The sequence below is a fragment of the Acanthochromis polyacanthus genome, chromosome 20 (genome assembly GCF_021347895.1).
Source record: "Acanthochromis polyacanthus isolate Apoly-LR-REF ecotype Palm Island chromosome 20, KAUST_Apoly_ChrSc, whole genome shotgun sequence".
Classification (NCBI taxonomy): Eukaryota; Metazoa; Chordata; class Actinopteri; family Pomacentridae; genus Acanthochromis; species Acanthochromis polyacanthus.
Genome location: NC_067132.1, coordinates 3,996,433 through 4,022,440, shown reverse-complemented (window position 1 = coordinate 4,022,440; position 26,008 = coordinate 3,996,433). Strand labels below are relative to the sequence as shown.

General features: G+C 42.9%; 1 protein-coding gene across 3 annotated transcripts in view; it reads left to right on the top strand.

The window, feature by feature from the left end:
* LOC110970495 (E3 ubiquitin-protein ligase HECW1) overlaps window positions 1-26,008 on the top strand; it is a 148,093-nt gene that overhangs the window by 53,239 nt on the left and 68,846 nt on the right. For all 3 annotated transcript variants that reach the window (XM_051940343.1, XM_051940341.1, XM_051940342.1), the window contains 2 exons: window positions 17,027-17,102; window positions 19,499-19,668. In XM_051940343.1, the coding sequence (XP_051796303.1) occupies window positions 17,027-17,102; window positions 19,499-19,668 (246 nt within the window). The remainder of the gene's footprint in view (window positions 1-17,026; window positions 17,103-19,498; window positions 19,669-26,008) is intronic.

The following is a 26,008-nucleotide window of genomic DNA, read 5'->3' as shown; positions in this document are numbered from 1 at the left end:
CAGCAGCAGCATCCCACAGTGGACATGATGGAGACTGGACCAGCTGGTGGAACATCAACCGCAGATCTGAAGCATCCAGCTCTGGGACCAGGGACACTCAGAGAAATAGCACAGGGGGAAACAGAGTGAATGTACTGCAATAACGGTATACATATTAAATGTAAAGGTAGATAGAGAAGGGCTCAGTGCATCAAGAGAAGTCCCCCAGCAGCCTATAGGCCTATAGCAGCATGACTAGAGGCAGAACGAAGGGACGTCCAAGAGGGAGTCAGCTGTGCAAATGAAGACACACAAGATTGAAGATGTTAATTTTTGCCCATCTGGATTATTGTATTTCCAGACAATGTCTATATTTCTCTGATTCACTTACCCGTAGTCTGGGAGTTATTGAAAAGCAGAGTAACAACAGTCCATTCAGCAGATAGTGTCCAGCCACTTCTGATGAGGCAGGAGTTGACTCACTATAACCATTTTAAGGCATACACAAAATATATATTCAAGAATAACAACTCATTATGCTTTGATGAATGAAATAGTATGTTTTATTGACAATGGGAGAAACAACAATATGTTATTTTTTACAATTATTTTTGAAATAATAAAAAAAATAATCAAATGACTTGTGTGTGGGGAGACATCCTCTTCATGTGTGTCCTGGACACTAAAAAGTAGATGAAGTAAAATAGGGAGAGAACAGATTCAACACTTTGCACACCGGGTAGCGTATTATAATGTTGCAAACATGCAATTACCTTATTACCTCTATTAGTCATGAACCCTGATCTCTTACCTATTCACAAAAGTCAGGGGCTGGTTAAGGAAAACTTGTCACAAGCTTTGTGATGTTCAATGGTATCATGGTTGACTGGTTACACCTAACTTTTTTATAGATCAGTGGTCATACCATGGTTGGCTGTGCAGCATTTGGGTGCTCTAATCGGTCCGGGAAGGGTTACCGTATGTATGGATTTCCCAAGGACCAAGAACGGCAGAAAAAATGGATGGCAATGGTCAGCCGAAAAAACCTGCAAATGACAAGGGCCAGCAACAACAAAAAACTATGTCATGTAGGTAACGTTCACAGAAGGGACATTACTTGCTAGCACTTCAAAGAGCATCACAGATTATGACTTTTTGATGACATTTGAATTGTAATGGAAACTGATCTTACAAACCTACCTACAGGTACACTTTGAGGATGACCAATTCACTGCCACAAAAGCAGGAGGCAAATTAAGGTTGAGGCCAGATGCTGTTCCAACAGTCTCCATTCATCGGCCTAAGCCGAAGAGGAGGAAACTCCCTTTTGAAAGGGTGCCTCCAACCCTGAGTGTAATGGATCACACATACTGCAAGTTAAACTTTGGTACGATACATGCGACTAACAACATTTCCCATGTCAAGTAATCCAAGGATAGACTTACACTCCTAAGGAAATTAATGCATGGAATGCTAAACAATATGAGCTCGCTTTCTTACCCAATGCGCAAGTTACTAAAAACAAAAAACCTAAAAAGTGTATTGTCTTTTCGACACTAGAGCACCGCCATGTTTCTACAAGATGCTATCTGGTAACAACAAGGGGTTGGTTCCACTCTGCTGTTCTCCACTCTGGAGTTATAGGTGAAAACAGTCTGCAAAGAAAAATGACAAAAGGCAAAAAAACAAAGTATACAACCATAACCTTGTACCTTGTAACCATAAACCTCTGTTCATATATGTGTTTTCAGATGTGTTTATTTTTAGTGATCTAAAAAGTTTAAATACATTTCAATAATTGGACTGTGGATACAATAAAAGAGGAAAACCAACTTTAAGATATCACCAGATAGATTATTGTAACATGGCGGTGCCCTAGTGACGGATGATTTTATTCATGTTACAGTAATTCCGTACTTAATGCATCTGGATTCATTTATATTCTATAGGAGTGTAGTGCACCCTTAAATTGGAAATGACAGTAGGTGCAAATGTAAATGCAAAATGCATATAACAGCATGATTACCTTGTTACTGTTACAGATATTGAGGGAGAAATTGAGGTGGCAAGGGACATGACAGCAGACGCCAGTTTCCCAAAGGCAGGTGATCTAGGGATGAGTTTGCAGAGGGCGAGTCAGTCAGGGGCCAGCAATGATGACACCACAACGCCAGGGCCAGATGCTCCAGGGACCACACTGCAAGGGACTGATAGGGCAACTGTCGAAAAATTAATGAGACAACTCAAAAGGGAAAAAAAAATGAGAAAGAGAGCAGAGAGAGCTCTTAAACAACAAAAAAAACTTATTTCTGAAATGAAAAAGAACAAATTAGCTAATCAAAAGTTTACAGAAATGTTCACAAAAGACCAAATTAGAGCCCTGGGACAGCTAAAAAAAGAGAGGAATTCGGTGGGGAAAGGAAACAATTAAAAAAGCAATTCAAATACAGTTTACCGCTGGCACCACTGGTTATAAAACCCTCCAGCAAATGCAGATTCCACTGCCAAACATTCGCACGCTGCAAAGGAGGATGCAGCATGTAAAGCTGGAGCCAGGAGTTTTGGGGGAGGTGTTTCAGATGTTGAAGCTGAAGACAGATGTTCTGACTGAAATGGAGAGAGAATGTGTACTCTCCTTGGATGAGATGGCCATTACTCCTGGCGTGGAGCTCCACATGGGGACAGGACGGCTCTTTGGTGATGTAACGCTGCCTGAACACAAAGAACAAGCCACACATGCACTGGTGTTTATGCTGGCTGGAGCAACAACACGGTGGAAACAAGTTGTGGCTTACCACTATAGTGGCAATTCCACCGATGGCGCAGTTTACAAGCCCATCGTAGTCAGCATTGTTGAAGCCATGGCATCTGTGGGGCTTCATGTGCTGAATGTTACCACAGACATGGGGAGCCCCAACAGAGCAATGTGGAAGTCCTTTGGGGTGACATATGACCAGCCATGGATCCAGCATCCTGTTGTGCCAGACAAGCACCTTTATTCCATGCCCGATGTTCCTCATCTTGTCAAGAACTTAAAGAGTGCTATTGTTTGTGGTCACATCATCACCATACCACAGGATGTGGTGGAAAAGGAGCACTTGCCATCCAGTGCGGTCTCTGTTGCCCCTTTAAAGGATTTAGTGTCCTTCCAAGAGAGCATGGCACTTAAGCTGGCACCCAATCTATCCAGGGGTATCCTAGAGCCTGGCCATTTTGAGAAAATGAAGGTTAGTTCAGCAATGCATGTCTTCAGCAAAGCTACAAGTGCCGCTCTGAGGTATATGGTGAAGGAGGAGCGCAGACCAGAGTCCTACCTGACAACATCATGGTTTTTGGAGAGGGTGGACCACTGGTTTGACCTCATGTCATCCCAGCATGTTGTCACCGCCCTCAGTCAATTAAAGATGGAAGAGTATGAAAAAGCCATCAGTTTCCTCCACGACTCCATCCATCTTTTTCGGGGCCTAAAGATTGGTCCCTAGGGAAGCTGGAAAACAGTCCAGACCGGCCTGGTGATGGCCACAAAAACAATACTGGAGGTCCAGCAGGACCTGTTGAGTAAAGGGCACAAATTTGTACTTACAAGCAGGTTCACTCAAGACTGCCTCGAAAATACTTTCTCCTGCATTCGACAGAGGAACCCTGTTCCGACACCTGTGGAGTTCCACTATGGACTCCGGGCTGTCACTGTCGGGCAGTTCCTCTCGACCAGTCATACAGGTAGTTATCAGGATGATGCCGCAGACCACATGGCGGACTTCCTGGACATCCAAACCAGCATCTGCAATGCCTCTGATATTGTGAGACTTGAGCAGCTGGCAGACCCGTCACCATCTAACTTCACAAAGACAGATTCCTGTGTACTTTACCACCTGGCAGGATACATAGTGAAGAGGGTCATCAGCTTCTCACTTTGTGAGGAATACCATTGTGCACTGGTTGAAGTACCTGCCAACGTCACAAGTCAGAGAGCTGTGTTGCTGGAGATGAAAGAGTTCAAAAAGGGTGCATTATACCGGCCATCGGATGAAGTCTTCACTCTCTTGAAGGATGTGGAGCAGCTGTTCCGTTCGGTCACAAATGAATCCCTCATGGAATCCCCCAATGTCGTGGCAGAGCTGGAAAGAGAGGCCATGAGTCTGAACAGCAACCATCCCTCATGCCATGAGTTGAAAAAAAAATTGCGACAACTTACATCAGGCTGAGATCGAGAATTCAATCGAAGTGCATCAGGGCTGAGAGGAAGATAAATATCCGTGACAAAGGACACCTTGGCAGCAAGAGTCACACAAAAAAGGCAACAAAAACTGGGCAGACTTCCTCACCGAAGGTCACAACAGTAAGGCCACTGCCAAATACCTTTCTCGTTGTCATGGACATACTCGGCCTCTCAAATCCAAGCACAGTGCCCGCAGAATCCAGTGTCCCTCAGTGGCCACAGCCAGCAGTCGCCGCCAGCAGGCACCAGCAGCTGTCCCCAGCACCAGCAACCATGAGGGATGAAAATGATTTAAAATGTGTTGTGCATCTGTAAGCCTCTAATTCCTGGCCTAGAAAAAAGAACAGAAATTTTGTTTATTCTTTTTATTAATTATTAATAATATTTATTATTATTATTATTATTGTTATTGTTCTTATTATTTTGTGTGCATCAGTTGTACATCAATTTTCAATCTGTTAGTACCATTTTGTTGTCCAAAATTCTGTAATGTACATAGTAATCAATTTTGAGTCTGATTATTTGTTGAATTAGTTGATGTAAACATCAAATTGTAATCTGTATATAATAAATTCAAAACATTTTGATGTAAAGAATGCAGGTTGCCATACACTTACTTAGTACTCTTTGATGAGGGTCTTCGTGTCTTCAGTGAGGGCTCTCGGGATACTGGCGGATAGATAGATACGATAGATATTAATAAATATATTTGTTAAATACTTACAAGTATAATTTTATGCATTATAAAGGGTCTCATATAAAGGACGTAGTCTTGACAATTAAAAAGAGGTAGCGATGTAGCTAGGTAGCTTTCAAAGAAGAGCTAACAAGCACAAGGCAATGCCTGAAAGTCGGTCATCTGCCAATATTCACAAATACAGATAAATGTATGCACCACAAAGGGCTTCTGATATAATATAAAGACGTTAAAATTAAAAAGAGGTAGCGACTCATCAACAATTAATCCGTCAATATATCCCTGGAGATAACTTCACAGCTAACAGCAGAGTCGAGCTAAAAAAAGTAGCAGAAATTCGGTAGTCTACCAAGATAAAAAATATATATAATTACGCTGCGCAAATACAAATAAAGCTCAGCATATGCATCATAAAGAGCCTCTGATAAAATATAGGCAGTTGACAATTCAAAAGAGGCAGGCATTTCATCAACTTACCTCCATATATACTCAGCGACCTGCAGTGCAAATGAACGGTGGCTATTCAATTCAATTCACATTCAATTCAATTTATTTATATAGCGTCAATTACAGTCAACTCGTCTCAAGACGCTTTACAGAACCCATATGCCTGAACCCCAGAGAAAGCCCAAAGGCGACAAGTGGCCAAGGAAAAACCACCCTTTTAACAGGGAAAACCTCGAGCAGGAACCACGGCTCTATATAGGGGGACCCATCTGCCTGCTGGCCGGGCGGGTTGAGAAGGACAGAAGAGGCAAGGGGGAGGGAGGGGAGAAGAGGGAGGGGTGGGAAGCAAGGAAAACACAACACACATTTGGATACATGCATGACAGGATATGTGACACAGGACAAAGTATAAGCTAACATTGAAAACTGACTCATAATTTACTCTTATGATGTACGGCTCTGACATTAAACATACTCCATTATAGCTAGCAGTAAAATTCAAACAGTATGTAAGTTAGCATAACGTATAGTTGAAGGCAATGCCAGAGTTGACTGGTGGAAAAAGGGAGTTGGAAGCAGAGGGCTGGAGGAAGGTCAGCAGCAGCATCCCACAGTGGACATGATGGAGACTGGACCAGCTGGTGGAACATCAACCGCCAGATCTGAAGCATCCAGTCTGGGACCAGGGGACACTCGGAGAAATAGCACAGGGGAAACAGAGTGAATGTACTGCAATAACGGTATACATATTAATGTAAAGGTAGATAGAGAAGGGCTCAGTGCATCAAGAGAAGTCCCCCAGCAGCTTAGGCCTATAGCAGCATGACTAGAGCAGAACGACAGGGGACGTCCAAGAGGGAGTCAGCCTGTGCAATGAAGACACAAGCCGAACCCCCTGTGGGTCACCCAGTCAGCCCCAACTATAAGATTTGTCAAAAAGGAACGTTTTAAGCCTGGTCTTAAAATAGAGAGGTTGTCTGCCTCCCGAACCCAAACTGGGAGCAGGTTCCACAGGAGAGGCGCCTGATAACTGAAGGCTCTGCCTCCCATTCTACTTTTAGAAATTCTAGGAACAACAAGTAAGCCTGCAGCTTGAGAGCGAAGAGTTCTACTGGATAATAAGGTACTATCAGATCTTAAGATATGAGGGAGATTGGTTATAAGAGCTTTATACTGTCAGAAGAAGGATTTTAATTCTATTCTGGATTTAACAGGAAGCCAGTGAAGAGAAGGCAAGTATAGGGAAATATGATCTCTTTTGCTAACTCCTGTCAGTACTCTCGCAGCAGCGTTTTGGATCAACTGTAGATGTTTGAGAGAGCATTTGGACAAACCCCGATAATAAGGAATTGCAATAGTCAAGCCTGGAAGTAACAAAGCATGAACTAATTTTCTGCATCACTCTGAGACAGAATGTTCCTGATTTTTACAATATTACGCAGGTGAAAAAAGGAAGTTCCTACAGACTGCTTTATGTGTGAGTTAAAGGACATGTCCTGGTCAAAAATAACTCCAAGATTCCTCACAGTAGTACTGGAGGCCAACGTTGATGCCATCCAGAGTAACTATTTGCTTTGAAAGCGAGTTCTAAGATGTTTGGGGCCAAATACAATGACTTCAGTTTTGTTGAATTTAGCAGTAGGAAGTTAAAAGTCATCCAGGTTTAATGTCCTTAAGACAATCTGCAGTCTAGCTAACTGATCAGTTTCATCTGGCTTCATAGATAAAATACATTGTCGTGTCATCTGCCATGGAACAATGGAAGCTTAATACATGCTTCCTTAATAAATATTGCCTAAAGGAAGCATGTATATGTTGAAAAGTTATCGGTCCTAAGACAAGAACCTTGAGGAACTCCTGATTAACCATTCAGTATGCTCAGAAGAGTTATTCGTTGACATCGCACAAACTGGAACCTATCTGATAAGTAGGATTTAAACCAGTCCAGTGCTGTCCCCTTGAATGCCAACTGAATGTTCTAGACGCTGTAATAAAATTTGTGGTCGATTGTGTCAAAACGCTGCACTAAGATCTAACAAAACAAGTATAGAGACTAGTCCATTATCTGATGCTATGAGAAAGGTCATTAGTAACTTTCCAATAGAGCTGTTTCTGTGCTATGATGCACTCTGAAGCCTGACTGAAACATTTCAAACAAATTATTTCCTTTGTAAGTGTTCACATAATTGATTTGCAACTGTTCTTTCCAGAATTTTAGAGAAGAAATGGTAGGTGGGATTCGGTCTATAGTTAGCTAACACATCTGGATCTAAAGTGGGCGTTTTTAAGCAAAGGGTTTTGATGACAGCAAACCTTAAAAGCCTGTCGGTACATAGCCTGTTACTAGTAGAGAGATTAATCAGATCTAACATTGAAGAGAATAATTAAGGTAAAATCTCCTTGAAGAGTCTAGTTGGATAGGATCTAAAGACATGTTGATGGTTTGGATGTAGAAACTGTTGAAATTAGTTCAGAGAGACATATAGGAGTGAAGAATTCTAAAGATTCATCAGGTCTAACAGCCAATTCAAAAGCATCTGTGACATTTGTAGGAAGGGCCAGATTAATTTGATCTCTAATCATAACTATTTTATGTGTAAAGAAGCTCATGAAGTCGTTACTGGTTAAAGCTAAAGGGAATACAAGGTTCAACAGAGCTCTGACTCTTTGTCAGCCTGGCTACAGTGCTAAAGAGAAACCTAGGGTTGTTCTTGTTCTCATCTATTAAAGATGAATAATAAGTTGTCCTGGCATTACGAAGAGCTTTTTTATAGATTACTAGACTATTTTTCCAAGCCACATACACTTCCTCTGAATTAGTGGAATACACTTTCTTTCAGCTTTCGGGATGCCTGTTTAAAGTCCGCAGCTGGGAATTATACCAAGGAGCAAGTCTTCTCTGAGATATAACTTCTTTTTTTACAGGTGCAACACTATCAAGAGTTGTATGCAGTGAGGCTGAAGCAATATTAACATAATAATCCACTTCTGTGGGGTAAAATAATAATAATTGCCTTCTGATTTATCAGTAAATGTTGCTGAAGTAACAGTGAGGGTATTATTTCCTTAAATTTAGATACTGAATTGTCAGACAAACACCTACTGTAATGATATTTGTTCTCAGCTGCTAAACAATCCTTTACTTTAAATTGAAATATTATCATAAAAATGGTCAGAAAGAAGAGGGTTCTGGGGAACTACTGTTAACTCTTCAATTTCTATGCCATAAGTCAGGACAAGGTCAAGAGTGTGATTAAAACCTATGAGTTGGGTTATTTACATGTGAGAAAACCCAATTGAGTCTAATAGTGAATTAAAAGCTGTTTGTAAGGCTGTCGCTGTCTACGTCAACATGAATGTTAAAGTCACCCACAATAATAACTTTGTCTGAACTGAGCACTAATCAGATAAAAAGTCTGAGAATTGAGATAAAACTCAGAATAAGGAGCAGGGGACGATATATAACAACAAATAAAACTGGTTTCTGAGCTTTCAAATTTGGATGAGAGAGACTAAGAGTGAGATTTTCAAATGAGCTGTAATCAGGTTTAGGCCTCTGGTTCAATTTTTAAACTAGAATGGTAGATTGCTGCTACTCCTCCTCCTCGGCCTGTGATTCGAGGAATATGACAGTTAATATGACTAGGGGGAGTTGATTCGTTTAGGCTAACAAATTCTTCCTGCTGCAACCAGGTTTCAGTCAAACAGAACAAATCAATCTGGTGATCAGTTATCAACTCATTTACTAGCAGAGATTTAGACGAGAGAGATCTAATATTTAACAGACCACATTTAATTTTCCTGTCTCTGTGTCTGTTGAAATAGTGGTATTAATTTTTATTAAATTTTGTGGTTACTATTTCTTTTGTATATTTTTGATTTGTGTAATTTATTGAATTTTGGTGGTCGGGGGACAGACACAGTCTCAATAAAGTTAACTGAATTACTGGAGGGTGACAGCTGTGAGGAAACTGCAGAGAGGTGTGTAAGACTACAACTCTGCATCCTGGTCTTAACTCTGGGTTGTCATGCTTTAGGAGTACTAATAAAATCAGCCATATTCCTAGAAATGAGAGCTGCACCAGCCAAAGTGGGATGGATGCCGTCTCTCCTAATCAGACCAGGTTTTCCCCAAAAAGAGCTCCAATTATCAATAAAGCCCACGTCGTTTGATGGACACCACAGACAACCAGCGGCGAAACGACGACATGCGGCTAAACATGTCATCGCTGGTCAGATCAGGCAAGGGTCCAGAGAAAACTACAGAGTCCGACATGGTTTTGGCGAAAGTACACACCGATGCCACGCTAATTTTGGTGACCTCCGATTGGCGTAACCGGGTGTCGTTACCGCCGACGTGAATAACAATCTTACTATATTTACGATTATCTTTAGCCAGCAGTTTCAAATTTGCTTCTATGTCGCCCGCTCTGGCCCCTGGGAGGCATTTAACTATGGTCGCTGGTGTCGCTAGCTTCACGTTTCTGACTATGGAGCTGCCAATGATCAGAGTTGGTTTCTCAGCGGGTGTGTCGCTGAGCGGGGAAAAACGATTAGAAAACATGAAGCGGTTGTGGTGAGCCGGGACAGCAGGCTTGAGTTTAGGACTGTTTTTCCTACGAACTGTCACCCATCCACCCGGCTGTTCGGGCGCTGCTAAGGGACGGCTAACAGATGGCTACACTAGCTAAGCTATTGCGGTCCGCACCGGCTAAGGGGGCCTGGCTAGCTGCTAGCGGGTTATTTTCCATGGTGCGGAGCCGCGATTCCAATTCGGAGAGCCTCGCCTCCAGAACTACAAAAAGGCTGCACTTATTACACATATCGTTATCACTAAAGGAGGCAGAGGAATAACTAAACATGTGGCACACTGAGCAGGAGAGGGAGAGAGAGGGAGAGGAAGAGGCAGAAGCAGAAGCAGAAGCCATGCTAACAACACGACACAGTGCTGAAACAAGAAATGACGCAATACGCTCACCGTAACGTCAGACGTCGCCGGTAGGAGGTAGGAGGATTGGCTATCACTGTCGAAGCGGTGCTAGGAACTAAACAAGCCTCCACAACCCGGAAGCAGACCGGAAGAAAGCATACAACGGCACCTATGGAGTGTCGCAACTCTTACTATCTCTAGGCCTCTGGGTGAGATTATACTAAATGATGCTCCCATTAACAAGGGTTCCATGTGGTGTTTTACATGTCCTAAACATTTGGAGGTGTAAAATAAAAATTGTTAAAATATTAGGATGAGGCCATTCTACAAGTCCATAAGAATATTTGGCAGTTTTGACACAGAAACTGAGGAAACAGTCACTGCTCACTGACTCCAGATGGGCCATTCAGAATAAGCTGCTGCCTTATAGTGCTAGGAGGTTATTTCATTTCTAGAGCTGCTTCTGATGATTCTAAAATACCTCAGCCTCGAGTAAAGCACAATAAATTTCCTGTCTGTCTTCATGCATTCCCAGCTGCTAAGGAACTGAGGACCCATAGGATTACTTGTATTTTCAATGGCAGTGTCCCCACAGCAATAGGAAAATCATTAGTGTTAGCGTATTGCCTGGCTAATGTGGCTAATGTTACCTCTGAGTAGTACCCACACATCAGAGCTCTGTGGAAACTCTATGCTGAGGAACATTCAAACCAGTAAACAAGGTCTGGATTGCTTCCTGTCTTTTCATCGCATCCAGTGTGCTTCAGTGCAACCTAAACTCAGCCCATTAAGGGACATGTGAACTGACAGTAAGTAACCTACAGATTTTATGTTCAGAGAGAGGATTTAAAACATCAGTGAGGTACTGAGAATTTACACATATTCCAAATCAAATGATCAGCCAGGGATAAAATTAGAAATGATAGAAAGTCCTGGTCTCACAGTCCTTCTAGTCAGTGTTTGTGTCATCCATCCTGTCAATCACAGATGCACAGAATCTCTTTCCTGACAGTAGCAGCTAAACAATCCATTTAGAACAGAGGTAAACTAGGGCTCAGTGATGGTCAACCAACCATCTGTGTAGGGTTTTGAGTTAAAAAGTAGTAAAACACGTTCTGGGAACATGTGAGATCTTCATAAATTTTCTAAAAAAGGGCCACAATATGGGACCTTTAATGTCCTGCTGACTTTTTGGAGGCAGACTGTGTGCCATGTTCACCATCGTTTAGTGTGTTAGCATGCCACGTTGCTGAGGCTGATCAGAATGGCTAGTTGCTGGTGGTGCTAAGACAAAACATCAAGGGTAACCTGTCTGTAGTTTTATTTTATATCAACTATGGCTTTATCAGCAGTAGAAGTAATAGCATTCTCATTAATTCTTCATGCTACTTCCACAGACACTTGGCACTGATGAACTGCAGTCCTTGTCGATTATATGGCCATTTTTGTACTAATGGTTGACTACCTGGAATGTGCAACCATTTGAAGAACAATAATAAGGTGTGGACATGGAACAAATCTCCAGGCTGTAAATGTAGAGCTTACAGTAGCAGATCTATGGGTTTGCAGATGTATTGGTGTTTGGATCGGCACTTTGATGCATTCATGTCCTTCACAGGATGAATTGAAGCCATCTTGATGATTGCCTGACTGTTCATCTGGTACCATCACAGACCAGAACTGACCTAATATGTACCTCAGTTGTGGCTGTTTAGCGGCCAGTGTTGGTACACCACTGTGCACAGGGTCACACTGCTGAAGCGTAATCCATTTTCCCATCAAATGCCAAAAGCAAAATAAGAAAATGGGACGATTTGTCTGTTTTCAACTTTTCATTTCACAATGTCCATTATCTGTGAAAATCAAGTGATATAACGAGGGGAAACTACCTTGTAATTTGTATGGGACAATTTTCAGTTTATAAATTTCCTTAATGAACTGACGTGTGAGAACGATGTTATGGTCAGGAGAATGAGACACTTTGCAGATGAACTGATTGCCTGGAGCTTCAGATTAAGCAAATGTTAGCTTGTTTTTGTATACTGAAATAATGCTAGCTAAAAAGCATTAATTAATATTGTGAAGCAGTTACACCTGTGGCATAAATGAAGCAGAACATAGAACATTAAGCTGCTATATTTTACACATACAGCTGCACTGTTTGGACTGAGCCTGAGATTACACCAAACCAAAAAGCAGCTGTTTTCTTCTTTTGTCATTAGATTTTCAGTTACATGAAAAATAGGCCCATTGTCTTGTTTGTTTCATTTTTGGTGTTTGATAGAGCGAATGATAAATTAGTCCCCCTTCAGAGTCGTTATAGTCTCGTTAACCATGCCTGACGTGTACGTCAGCGGGGTTACTGCATTCGCTTCAGTATCTGGCTGGCTGGGTAAGTATGTATGTGTGTGTGTATGTCCGTTCAGATATCTCTGCAAGTGCATGGGCGTGGTTCTGCCATCTACTGAGGGCTTGTCTAATTTTAAAGGGGCGGTGACATCAACAAATCCAGACATATATGCAGAAGTTTTCAAACTCCAAACTTGTGTCTTTAGTAATGCAGTCAGTACCCTGTAAGCTATCCTTGTTTATACGTGTCCTGCTCACATTTGTCTGGGTTTAGCATCTCATATAATGTGAATCTGAATGTGGAGAAAAAGTTTCAATAATTTTAATCAGATATTGCTCAAACTGAAAAACATCTGTATATTCTAGACTCAGTATACAAAAACTGAGATATTTCAAGCCTTTACTTGTTTTACTCTGATGATAACAACTTACAGTTCATGAACTCCCTTAAATCAGTCTCAAAACAATACAATGTTTCAGGGGTTTATAGTCAGAAAATATCCATTCTCTTAAAAATATCTTTGTGCATGCTCTGTCAGTACTCGGTCAGGGCTCCCTTTGCTGGAATTACTGCAGAAATGCAGTGTGGCATGGAGGCCATCAGCCTGTGGCTCTGCTGAGGATGCCCACAGCGGACTCCAGCTCTTCTTTATTGTTGGATTCTCCTCTTGACATTATGCCACAGATTTTCTCAGGGGTTCAGATCTGGTGAGTTGGCTGGCCAGTGCAGCGCTGTAATGCCATAGTCCATGAACCATTTCTGAGTGGTTTTGGTGGTGTCCTGCTAGAAGACAAGCTCTGAATCTCTGCAAAGCTCTTCAGCAGACACAAATATGCCGTGCTCCAGAAGCTGCTGTTAGATGGTAAATGGTTGTATTTATATAGCGCTTTTATCCAAAGCGCTTTACATGATGATATGTCACATTTACCCATTCACACACACATTCACACACTGATGGCGGGAGCTGCCATGCAAGGCGCTAACCACGACCCATCAGGAGCAATTAGGGGTTAGGTGTTTTGCTCAGGGACACCTCGACATGAGCACGATGGGTCGAGGATCGAACCGGCAACCCTCCAGTTACAAGACGGCCACTCTACCCACTGAGCCATGCCGCCCCACATGTCCATGGCTGCATTAAATTTGGTGACCAAAGTGATTTACCCCCAAAAATACAAAATTTACTTTCATGTGAAAGAAGGACTTTGGACCACTTCACAACAGTCCAGGGGCCTCATTTATAAAACATTGCGTAGGATCCATACTAAAGTTTGCGTACGCCGAAAATACGAAATGGGCGTCTGCCCTTCGCCCCTGATTTATAAAACTTTGCGTAAGCACAGCTGCATGCAATTTCTTGATAAATCACACACCAGCTGGAAGATTGCACAGGTGGATCCACCTCACATTCCGCCCACAACACACCCACATTTTACCATGAATGGTCAATGCAAAGTAACTCATGAATGTATCTGTATATAAATAAGCTGCTGATCCACGGCATTTTACACAGCGCCCCCTGCAGTCTGTTCACTGCTGTGCGTCAGGATGAATGAATCATGTGTTGACCCAGGCCACCCTGCCACTAAATTTGTTATGATCATGTCCGATGTACAAATAATTTGTACACTGATTGAATGTACATTTTTTCGGTTCACATAGACAAATTCATTTTCACTCGGGGGTTGTGGTGTGAAGCATGTGTGCCTGCGTGCCTGTACAGGACTGATTAATGGTTGGACGCTCATCCCATTCGGCTGCATATGGATAAATAAACAAAATTCTTTACTTTTTTTTGCCTTTTTACTGTGATAGTTGCAGTGAAGAGTGACAGGAAATGGGGAGAAGAGTAGGGAGAAGACATGCATAAAAGTTCCACGGGCAGGAATCGAACCCGGGCCACTGCGTCAGAGACCACCCTGCAAATGAGCCATACGGGCTCCGGGTGATCAGTAAACAAAATTATTTAATAAAGATCACTGCACCGGCCCAGATGTGGACCGGCCCTTCGGTCAAACGACCGAATGAAATAACGTTCAATCCGCCCCTGTTGATAGATGAACATAGTTCTGCAAATACAGTCGTCGGCCGAATGACGCACTATATGAACATCTACAACAATGAGGATTTATGATTATCCGGCTCTACAAGTCTAATATATGATAACAATAAAGGTTTGAGATCAATCTGGTTTCAATTCACCACTTCATCCTCCGGCACTGCCGTTCCCTCTGTCTCCAAAATGTGCTTAAGCAAGCATCAAAGTTGGTGCACCGGTGCGCACATTCTCACGCCAAGTTTGTTTTAGAAATCACAACGTCCACAGCGTACGCCACTTTCTACGCAAAGTTTGTGATTTACGCCCTGTTTTGTGCGTAAGGAAGCATCAAGAATCAAGGTTGGTGCACCGGTGCACACATTCTCACGCCAAGTTTGTTTTTATAAATCACAACCATTGCGTAGAAAGTGTCGTACGCCACTTTCTAGCCCTGTTTTGTGCGTACGCAAGCTTTATAAATGAGGCCCCAGGTCTTTCTCTGCTTAGCCTAGGTAAGATGCTTCTGACGTTGTTGGGTGTTCAAGAGTGACTTGAAAATAGGAATTTGACCCTTCTATCCCATTTCCTGGACACATCTGTGCTTGGTGGCTTTTAATGTTTTGGTTCCAGCCTCACTTGTTAGTGAATCTCTTTCACATTCCTGAATCTGCTTTTCCAGATCATCCTCTCTAGTTTGCACTCATCCATTTTGCTTGTGCACCTTTTCCTTTCAGCCGTGTACCTTTGAATGTCAGCAGTCAGCAGTCTTCTCCATGATTATGCTTGTGTACACTCAACCATCCATCCATCCATCCATCCATCCATCCATCCATCCATTCTCTATACACTGCTTTATCCTCACTGGGGTCATGGGGGGTGCTGGAGTCTATCCCAGCTGACTCGGGTGAAGGCAGGGGACACCCTGGACAGGTCACCACTGACTACATTTATATGCAGTCAATAACCCTTTCTTAACCGTAATATTAGTAATAACCCGGTTGCGTACGGCCATGTTAACACCCGCAAAAACCCGAATAAGCTCATATTCCGGTTTTTAAGACCCAAATAAGACCCCTGGGTTACTCCTTTTCTAACCCGAATATCTCGTCATATAAACACGCATCGGAATATCCCCATAGAAAGAAACATTAATTTGCGTTCTGCGCATGTTTCATCCGAAAGGAATCTTGGTCTTTTGAATACGGCAACTACTTGTATGCCGCGTCTGGGGCATGACCCACCGGAAATACACAATTTGCGTCATGATGTTGTCTGTGCCTCCCGGTTTGGATGGGAATATCCCAATTGATTACGCTGATCATGTAAACAGGAGTAACTCTGTCTGTTTAGGCATGTAAACGGGTTATTCCAAATGTTTCAGAAACCGGAATATTGGCCTTAACCCGAATATTAATGGCATATAAACGTAGTCAGTCTGTCACAGGGCCACATATACAGACAAGCAATCACACTCACATTCACACCTACGGACAATTTAGAGTAGGCAATTAACCTCAGCATGTTTGTGGACTGTGGGAGGAAGCCGGAGTACCCGGAGAAAACCCACACATGCACAGGGAGAACATGCAAACTCCATGCAGAAAGATCCCAGGCCCAGGCCGGGATTTGAACCAGGGATCTTCTTGCTGCAAGGTGAAAGTGCTAACCACTACTCCACTGTGCAGCCCCCTGCACTCAACTAGACGGACAAATTAAAGGCTCTTTGCAGGTGTTTTGAGGTAATTAACTGATTAGAATTCTTCTCAGGACTGTGAGGGAGAACCTAGGGGTCCTTGATTGACATCTCTGTGGCCCTCTAATATTTTGAGATCAAGTTTGGGGGGAACTCATGAGCTGTAAGCTGTTACCATAAAGTAAAACCAAGGGAAGGCTTGAAATATTTCAAATGACTATAGAATTAATTTAATATAATTCTATGAGACGTGTTTGTATATAAGGGACATCAAACAATTATTTCCACTGCTGGGAGAAGCTGACGCAACACAGCAATATTTATTTACTCTCTTTCCTTCCTTCCTCCACGCTCCTCCTCTTCCTGGCTGAAGAATCAATGTCAGGATAATGAAGACAGAGTATTGATCATGGGACGCCGTCAGCCCGACTTAAAATGGACCTTTAAAAACACTGTCGTGAAATGAGACTAGATGTTTTGGCTTTTCCTAAACATGTATTTATTATTTATTCTGAGTGTTTCTGTGGCGTTAATATTGACTTGCGTACTGTCTTCTGTCTGCAGTGGCCCTCTTCTTTAAAGTTTCATGTTACAGAAAAGAAAAGAAGATGCTGCTATAGAAGAGCTGCAAGGATTGATTGTGTTTTCATGTCGATCTTCTCTGTATCTGCAGGTCTTAAAGCCAGTGGTTAGTCCTGAAGTCAACCATGGTTTGGGCAACAGGAGACTCATTAACTTTTCCCTCTCAGGTAAGCTACCAGCAGCTGTATTTTTCTTTTCCGCTCAGCTGTGTTCACCCACGTTGTCCTCGTCTGCACTGCCCTCAGCCTGCAGCCCTCTCTAGCAGTGTCTGGTGCTGATGTGTTGGCTCAGATCAACGCCATGTTTCCTGGGAGCAGATGTACAGTAGGCATCCACAGGATAAATATTTACTACTGCACAGTGGCCACAGTCAAACTGAAAAATAGCAGAACTCCACTGTACTGTCATTTCTTACCGCTGCCACTGTTCTTCATACTGTTCTTTGTTTGGTATTAACAGTTTACCACTTCATTTAGAAACATAAAAATAAAACCTAAATGCTGCTTCAAGGGAAAAAACTGGAGCACAGAAAGACTTTTTACGCGCTTTATCGTGTCGTAGGTTTTATTTTAATTGCATAGAGTTCAGTCTGCATTTATAATTTGCAAATGTATTGAAAGTTGAAAAAGTAAATTTGCTGATTTACAAAATGAATCCAACTTTGTCCTTTGACATTACAAACTTGATCAGGTGGATGTCATTTGCTTTATTTATCTCTGCTTGGTCTTTAACTTGATTGGAGCTCACCTGGACCGGACATACTTCAGAAAGGCACACATCTTTGTAAATGAGGCCCTGTGAAGCCATGGAGTCCAAAATAAATATAAAATGATATAAACTGTGGTCGACGCACAGATCAGGGTGAGGATATCTAACCAGTTCTGAAGCTTTGAACACAGTGAATGGACTCTGGATTTACACTAAAGGAAGAGATGTCATTCTAAGAATCAGGCAATTTGACTTTTTTCTTTTTTGGAAAACCATCAGACACAAATATGAAGAGCAGAGTATTTTTATACATCTTGTCTTGTGGGAATCTATAAATACTGACTCTAAAAATAAGAGTCTAATGATACTGGAATAGAAAACTAGTTTCTAAGAGAGGAAAAATGTCAACCGCCACCACGAAAAGCCCTGATTTACTGTGAAAATACAACAGGACTAAACATCTGAATGAGTTCAAGCTGGGCAATCGTCCATTCAAGCTTTCTTTGAATTCAAGAGTCACAAGATGAATGTTTTTCTCTTTGAGCAGTTTGTAGTGGGGTCAGTCTATAACTGAGGGACTTTTGAAGTCCAGGGATATATCTTACATACATTTTTATTAAAGGTACAAAAAAAACCTAGTGTTATTTATGTTCATTATGATCATGTCTTTACAAATTCTACAATTATTTATTATAGAAGCAATCACTTATTAATAAAAAGTGACTGGATATCATTGAAATGTTAACTCAGTAACCCGTCCCAATTTAGTAACAACCACCTTCTAATGAGCTAAACAATAATAAAATGAGCAGATTCATGGAAAATATCAAATTCTATCTGTGTCCCAGAAATCATTTTCAAGTTGCCCGTTACAAAAATACCTCTCCAGGAAGCGTGTTAATTCCAGATGACATGACCTGCTCATTTTGTTTCTTTTTTGGTTATTTTTAGTCCATTTTGTGGGCATTTTAGGTCTTTTTGTGATCATTTTGTACATGTTTGTGGCCGGTTTCAGTCTGTTTGTTATCATTTTAGGTCTTTTTGTGGTCATTTTGCAATTTTGTGTAGTTGTTTTGTGTATCTCATCATTTTGTGTCTTTGTTTGATGATTTTGCGTCTCACAAAGTCATTTTGTGTTTTTCTGTGGTCACTTTGTGTTTTTCTGTGGTCACTTTGTGTTTTTCTGTGGTCATTTTGTACATTTCTGTGGTCATTTTGTGCATTTTTGTGGTCATGTTGTGCCTTTTTGGGATTGTTTTGTGTGTCTTTGTGCTCATTTTGTTTCTTTTTTGGACATTTTCAGACTGTTTTGTGGGCATTTTAGGTCTTTTTGTTTTCACTTTCTGCGTTTTTGTGGTCGTTCTGTGTGTCTTTGTGGCCGTTTTCAATTTGTGGTAATTTTAGATGTTTTGTGGTCATTTTGTGTGTCTTTGTGGTTATTTTGCAACTTTTTGTAGTTATTTCGTGTGTCTTTTGTTGCTTTGTATCTTTATTTGATAATTATGTGTCTCATTGAGTGATTTTGTGTTTTTCTGTGGTCATTTATTTTGTGTTTTTCTGTGGTCATTTTGTGTCTTTTTGAGCCTTTTTTGGTCGTTTTGTGTTTCTTTGTCAGTGTGTGTCTCTCTGTGGTCATTTTTGGTCATTATCAGTGTTTGTTTTTGCCACTTTTTTGATAATTTTGCACCTCATTAAGTCATTTTGTGTTTTTCTGTGGTCATTTGTGTTATTTTATAGCACAAAATAACAAACTGTGACAGGTTCACTTTTGGTTTGAACCTGTGTTAGTGTCATCATAAGACAGACAAACACCTCTGTTCCTTTGACATTTCACATGAGCCTCTCCTTCTTGCAGACCTCCAGGCAGTTGGATTGAAGAAGGGGATGTTCTTTAATCCTGACCCATACCTGAAGCTCTCCATCCAGCCTGGAAAGCACAGCATCTTCCCCTCGCTGCCGCACCACGGCCAGGAGAAACGCTCTGGAGTGGCCTGCAACACAGTCAACCCTCAGTGGAGCACAGAGGTAGATAAACACACTGATTTCCACTCCATATTCAGACATTTAGCTTGTTTAAACTACATTAGTATCCATGTTGTTCCCTGTGTGGTCTCTGTCCTTGTCCATACCTGGCAAATACAATTCTCTGTGAGGCTTTAAGCCGTCTAGAGCAGGGGTCACTAACTGGTCTGTCTTACATGGACCGGACTTGTAATCAGTAAATTGTAACAGGATTTTAAATTTGACAGGGTGCTTCTATTTTGCTGGAGCAGCTTTTCTAGTGTCAACAGCATTGGTTGTTAGCTCAGGAAACCAACAGACCAATTATGTACCAGTTGAGTTCAGAAAACGGCTGAGAGACAAGGGACAGAGGACAGAAGGACAGACAAAAAAGAAACATAAATCAAGTGACACTGAGAGGAAAGTAGCCGTGCACAAGCTGACCATGTTTGGCTCAACATACGTAATCAAAAGTAAATATGGTTCCAGACTCACAAAGTGTGTTTGAAAACGACCCTGACACCATTCAGGCCATGATTCAGAACACTGGCAGCTCAGTTCTCCCATTAAGCAGCTGGGATATAAGGGGAGTGATAGAAGAAAGGAAACAAAATGTGAAAATGTTCAATTGTTTACATGTTTGAGATTTAGATTTTGTTAAAGATGCTGTAAGTTGGTTCAAGTTGTTCAGCCATTATTTTTTTACATTCTGAACTTTATTATAAGATACAGAGTTATATAAAAAGTTATTTATTAATAAATGAACACATGTTTTTGAACCGTAGTGAATTTATGTGATTTGACGGTCAGTTATTGATTACATGCAGACACTAATATAACTACCAGGTTACATCTACATATCACACTCATTTAAGGTAGACATTGTGATGTTCTGGACCTTTGCTTTAATCCATTTTCTCTGTCTGGACCTCTTTGAATTTTAGTTTAATACCTCTGGTGTAGAGCTTCAAACCACCTGATGCCATTGAGCAAGTAGAGAACAGAGTACCAAGAATTTACCATTCTGCTGTTCTGGAGTCAATGATCATCTCTGTCTGCCTTTAAAAGGAGCTTGAATACGGAACACAGGCAGGTTTTGTGCTTTGATAGTTTCGCAGATGCACAGTATGTTAGATTTGTTCACATTATAGTCATTTGATGAATTATTATTATTGACGTTTCAGTCCTGTGCTCTGTAAAATGTCAGTCCCGTTTCTATCGTACATTTCCTCTAAGAATTCTGAGGCTGCAGCTCTCACCAGGTTTCATGTTTTCCTCGTGAAGCTCAAGGTTTGCAGAAAGGCACTTTTACCTGTTTGTACCAGACTGGGCTGATTCACTCACACACACACACACACACACACACACACACACACACACACACACACACACACACACGTTTGTACTTCTATCTTAGTGAGGACATCCATAGGCGTAATGCATTTCCTAGAGCCTTACCCTAACCTTAACCGTCACAACTGATCGCCTAACCCTAATCCTTACCCTAACCCTAACCAAACCTCAATTCATACCTGTTCTCTAAAAACAAGTCTTCACCCTCAAACATGGCTGTTTCAAAGTGAGGACCGGCCAAAATGTCCTCACTTTGTAAAAATGTCCTCACTTTGATAGTTAAATGCAGAAAATGGTACTCACCATGTAGCAAGTACAAGAACACACACACACACACACACACACACACACAGCAACAGATGGGTTCTCGTCTGTGAATGTCTGGGTTTATCTTGAGATGAACCGCCAACACTGAATATCGTTATTTTTAGATTGAGTTTGACTCTTTTGATTGATAGAATTTATCTGACTGATTATATCTTCTTCTGTCAGCACCAGCAACCACTCCAAAGAAGATTTACGATTTATTACATGTGATATCAGGATGTCTGATATAGGGGGAAATTAGGGAAAAAGTCTAAAATGTTTTAAATTCCCCACACTGTCGTTTTATTTGTCCTTTTGTGTGCATAAATAAAATGACAATAAAACATCAGTAGGGATTTTGTCTAGGATTTCTTTTTTTATTGAATTGAATTGACAAAAGGCCTCCAATATAAACCCAGTCCAACAGACTGCACAACACAGAAAGTGGAAGATTGGGTGTGTCATTGGTTTCAGACTAAGAGGATCAATGTAATCCATGAAAATCACATTTGCCTTGTGGAAAACAAGATCAGCCAATTGATTTTCTTCTTTCGGACTTTTTCCTTGGAACATAGGTTTCTGGAATGTTCCTCTCTAATCAATCCTGTCCAGAGCAGATTTTTGGCGTTAGCAGCAAAACAAAACAAATAAAATCCATTCATTCTACCACCAGAATTTGTCTCTCCACACACCTGTGGTATAATATGCTGTATTTCCTGCTGCAGAAGGTAAACGACGACTGTGGTCTGCAGTGAACAGACGCTTACTCAGAAAATCTTGTGGTAAAACAGTCAACAGCAGCAGTAGACTGCAGTGAGCATCAGGGGAACTTCATGGTGAGGACAGGTTTAATCAGAGCTTATTCTAATGACATGGTCAGCCTTCCTGCATACAGACAACTCTTCAACTGTTCCCAAACTCGAGCACATTCTGGTTCCGTTTCCACGGCTTAGACCTCAACTTGTCAGAGATTACTGGGGTGAGCTCAGGAGCAGAGAATACTCAGTGACTGTGAATGCAACACAAGCTTTAATTCTAAAGAAACGGAACTACAATACAAAAAACAAAGGGTTAAGGAAAAAACTAAAAGTGACAGCTCTGGCTGTAAATGTCAAAACCTATTAGTGGCTGACGAAAGAGAATTCGATGAACTGAAACCGCCGTCGAATGTTAGGCTCTCATTAACTTCAATTACCCAGTACTCAGAAAAATGCTGTAAGTCACTACAATCTCAACTCTTTACTTTAACCAAACTACAAGATTAAAAGCCAACAAGGCTCACAGAAACTTCTACTATAATTCAAACTCCGATCATTACTGGGAAGACAAAGGGAAAAAACTCTACGCTTTTCTCAAAATCCAAAAGACTAAAAACTAATACACTAAAGATGGAGATGCTCGGGGTGGGTCCACAACAGGGCTGGAAACTGGTCGAATAATCCCAGCAGCCAACGAATCCCGAATATAGTTCTCCATAGCTACCTGTTCTGGCTTAGATAGACTATACAGGCGGCTGGAGGGCAGAGTAGCGCCGTCTAAAAGCTCGATTGAACAGTCATATGGTCGGTGGGGGGGAAGAGACAAAGCCTTTGTCTTACTAAAAACCGGCGCCAAGTCATGATACTGAGGCGGAACAGTGTCCAGGCAAATGTGTTCAATGTCACTTGTGGTCTCCGGCCCAGATGGAGTCAGCGCGGAGACCAAACAAACCTGATGGCAGGAAGGACCCCAAGAAGCAATGTCCCCCTTTTTCCAGTCTAATTGCGGGTTATGTTGCCTCAACCATGGGTAACCCAGCACCATAGGGGGATCAGAATGTTCCATAATGCAGAATGAAAGTTGTTCACGATGGTTACCAGCAATTAGTAAGTCAATAGGAACAGTTCTACGCGAAACATTAGCTAAACGAATACCATTAAGTGAACAAGCAGAAAGTGGCTGGGTGAGAGGCACAGTAGGAATGGCTAGCTGGCTTACCACGCTTGCGTCTAAAAAACTGTCCTCAGCTCCAGAGTCCACCAAGGCCGTTACCGGAAGAGAGATGGACCTCCAGCACAACGTGGCTTTCACCTGCAGACGTCGCGGGGGAGATGCCGAAACTTGACCCACCAGAAACTCCCCTGCTACTGGTGGGCCTGCCCTTTTGCTGGAAACTTAGGGCAGGTGGCGACGTAATGGCCGGGCTCTCCACAGTACAGGCAAAGGCGGCCCTCTCGGCGACGTTCCTTCTCCGTAGCTGTGAGCTTGGCTCGGCCCAGCTGCATCGGCTCAGGTCCCTCCGCGGCGGCTTCTGCTGGTTTAATCGCCCGAATGGTTCCAGGAAGACTCTGTCCTGACGAGACGCGGCCCCCTCTTTCTCTTTTCCTCTCGAGAACCCGGTTGTCCAGCTTGATGGCGAGCGCGATCCACTGCTCCAAAGCCTCCGGCTCATCTCTGAGCGTCAGCTCGTCTTTCATCCCCTCCGAGAGTCCACGGTAGAAGGTGTTCTTGAGAGCCGAGTCGTTCCAATCGACCTCAGCTGCGAGAGTTCGGAACTCCCTGGCGTATTCCGCAACACTTCTGGAGCCTTGCTTGATGACTCCCAAACGGGTGGCAGCGTCTCTCCCACTGACCGGGTAGTCGAAATTCCTCCGCATCTCCTCCACAAACTCCGTGTAGGAGTCGCAAATCGAACCTTGGCGTTTCCAGACCGCCGTTCCCCAGTCCCGAGCATCTCCGGTTAGGAGTCCTATTAGATAAGCTATCCGGGATCTATCAGAAGAATAGGATGACGGTTGTAACTCAAAAACCAACGAAACCTGCGTTAGAAACGCCTGACAAGTTCCAAACTCACCATCATAACGTTCAGGGGTAGGGGCGTGCGGTTCCTTGTTTGGAGAGGCGTTTACGGACGAAGCAGAAAGGTTGGAAAGTTGATTAACCCTTTCAGTAAGGAGAGTAACCTGTCTTAGCAGGGCGGAATTTCCTTCAGTAAGGGAACGGAGGGACTCTTCGTGCCGCTCAAAGGTCGTTTCGATACAAGAAAATACGTCTTGAAGAGACTTTCCAGAAGCCCCGGCTGCTGGCGCGCTATTCTCCGCTGAGCTCATAATTTGGCCGGATCGTACTGTCAGAGATTACTGGGGTGAGCTCAGGAGCAGAGAATACTCAGTGACTGTGAATGCAACACAAGCTTTAATTCTAAAGAAACGGAACTACAATACAAAAAACAAAGGGTTAAGGAAAAACTAAAAGTGACAGCTCTGGCTGTAAATGTCAAAACCTATTAGTGGCTGACGAAAGAGAATTCGATGAACTGAAACCGCCGTCGAATGTTAGGCTCTCATTAACTTCAATTACCCAGTACTCAGAAAAATGCTGTAAGTCACTACAATCTCAACTCTTTACTTTAACCAAACTACAAGATTAAAAGCCAACAAGGCTCACAGAAACTTCTACTATAATTCAAACTCCGATCATTACTGGGAAGACAAAGGGAAAAAACTCTACGCTTTTCTCAAAATCCAAAAGACTAAAAACTAATACACTAAAGATGGAGATGCTCGGGGTGGGTCCACAACAGGGCTGGAAACTGAGGTCCGCGGTATGCCAAGGAAGAGAGGTGACGACGTGGTTTTACAGGTAAGCAGCCACAGGAACCGGTAATCCAACTGAAAGGAAATGGAGGATAGGAGAGTTTAGCAAAAAGCTTTGGCAACTGAGAAATACTGCTCAAACTGTGAACCCTACGAGCACTGGCTACGATCCGGCACAGAAGAGTGGCTGGCGTCTCCCTTTAAGCAGCAACAATAGCAGGCACCCCACCTGTCGCAGATCTCACTGATTAAGTCAATAAAAAACACCTGCAGCCTTGCTGCCGGGGATACCAAAAAACAAAACACAAAGGGCAGGGGAGAAAAAATAAAAACTATTCAGGCCTGGCTGGAGTCAACCTGACAGTACCCCCCCCCCTACGGGCACCTCCAGGTGCCCGAACGGGATGATCAGGGTGCCGGCGGAAAAAGTCAGAAACCAGCGTCCGGTCGAGCACCCGCGAACGGGGAACCCAACTCCTCTCCTCGGGACCATAACCCTCCCAGTCCACGAGGAACTGCAGTCCACGACCGCGACGACGGGCATCCAGCAACCGCCGAACCGTATAGGCAGGCTCCCCGTCGATGACCCTGGGCGGAGGAGGGGGACGGACAGGGGGGGCCAGAGCGCTCTCCACAACGGGCTTCAGCTGCGACACATGGAAGGTGGGATGCACCTTCAGGGAGGGGGGTAGACGAAGACGCACCGAACCTGGGTTAATCCGTCGCTCAATCACAAACGGTCCAATATAGCGGGGAGCAAGCTTCTTGGACTCCACCCGGAGCGGGATATCCTTGGCCCTGAGCCAAACCTTTTGGCCCGGTTGGTAGTCTGGTGCCGGTCGTCGGTGACGATTGGCCTGATCCGCCATCCTCCGGGCGGAACGCAGAAGAGCCTGGCGAACCTGTCTCCAGGTGCTGCGCATGCGGCGGACGAGCGCTTGGACCGAAGGGATGTTGATCTCGTCCTCCTGGGAGGGAAACTCCGGTGGCTGGTATCCAAGAGAGCACAGAAAGGGGGACAGCCCAGAGGACGAGTTGGGTAGGGAATTGTGGGAGTATTCAACCCAGGGAAGCTGCTCACTCCACGAGGACGGATTCTCAGATGCCAGACATCGAAGGAAAACTTCCAA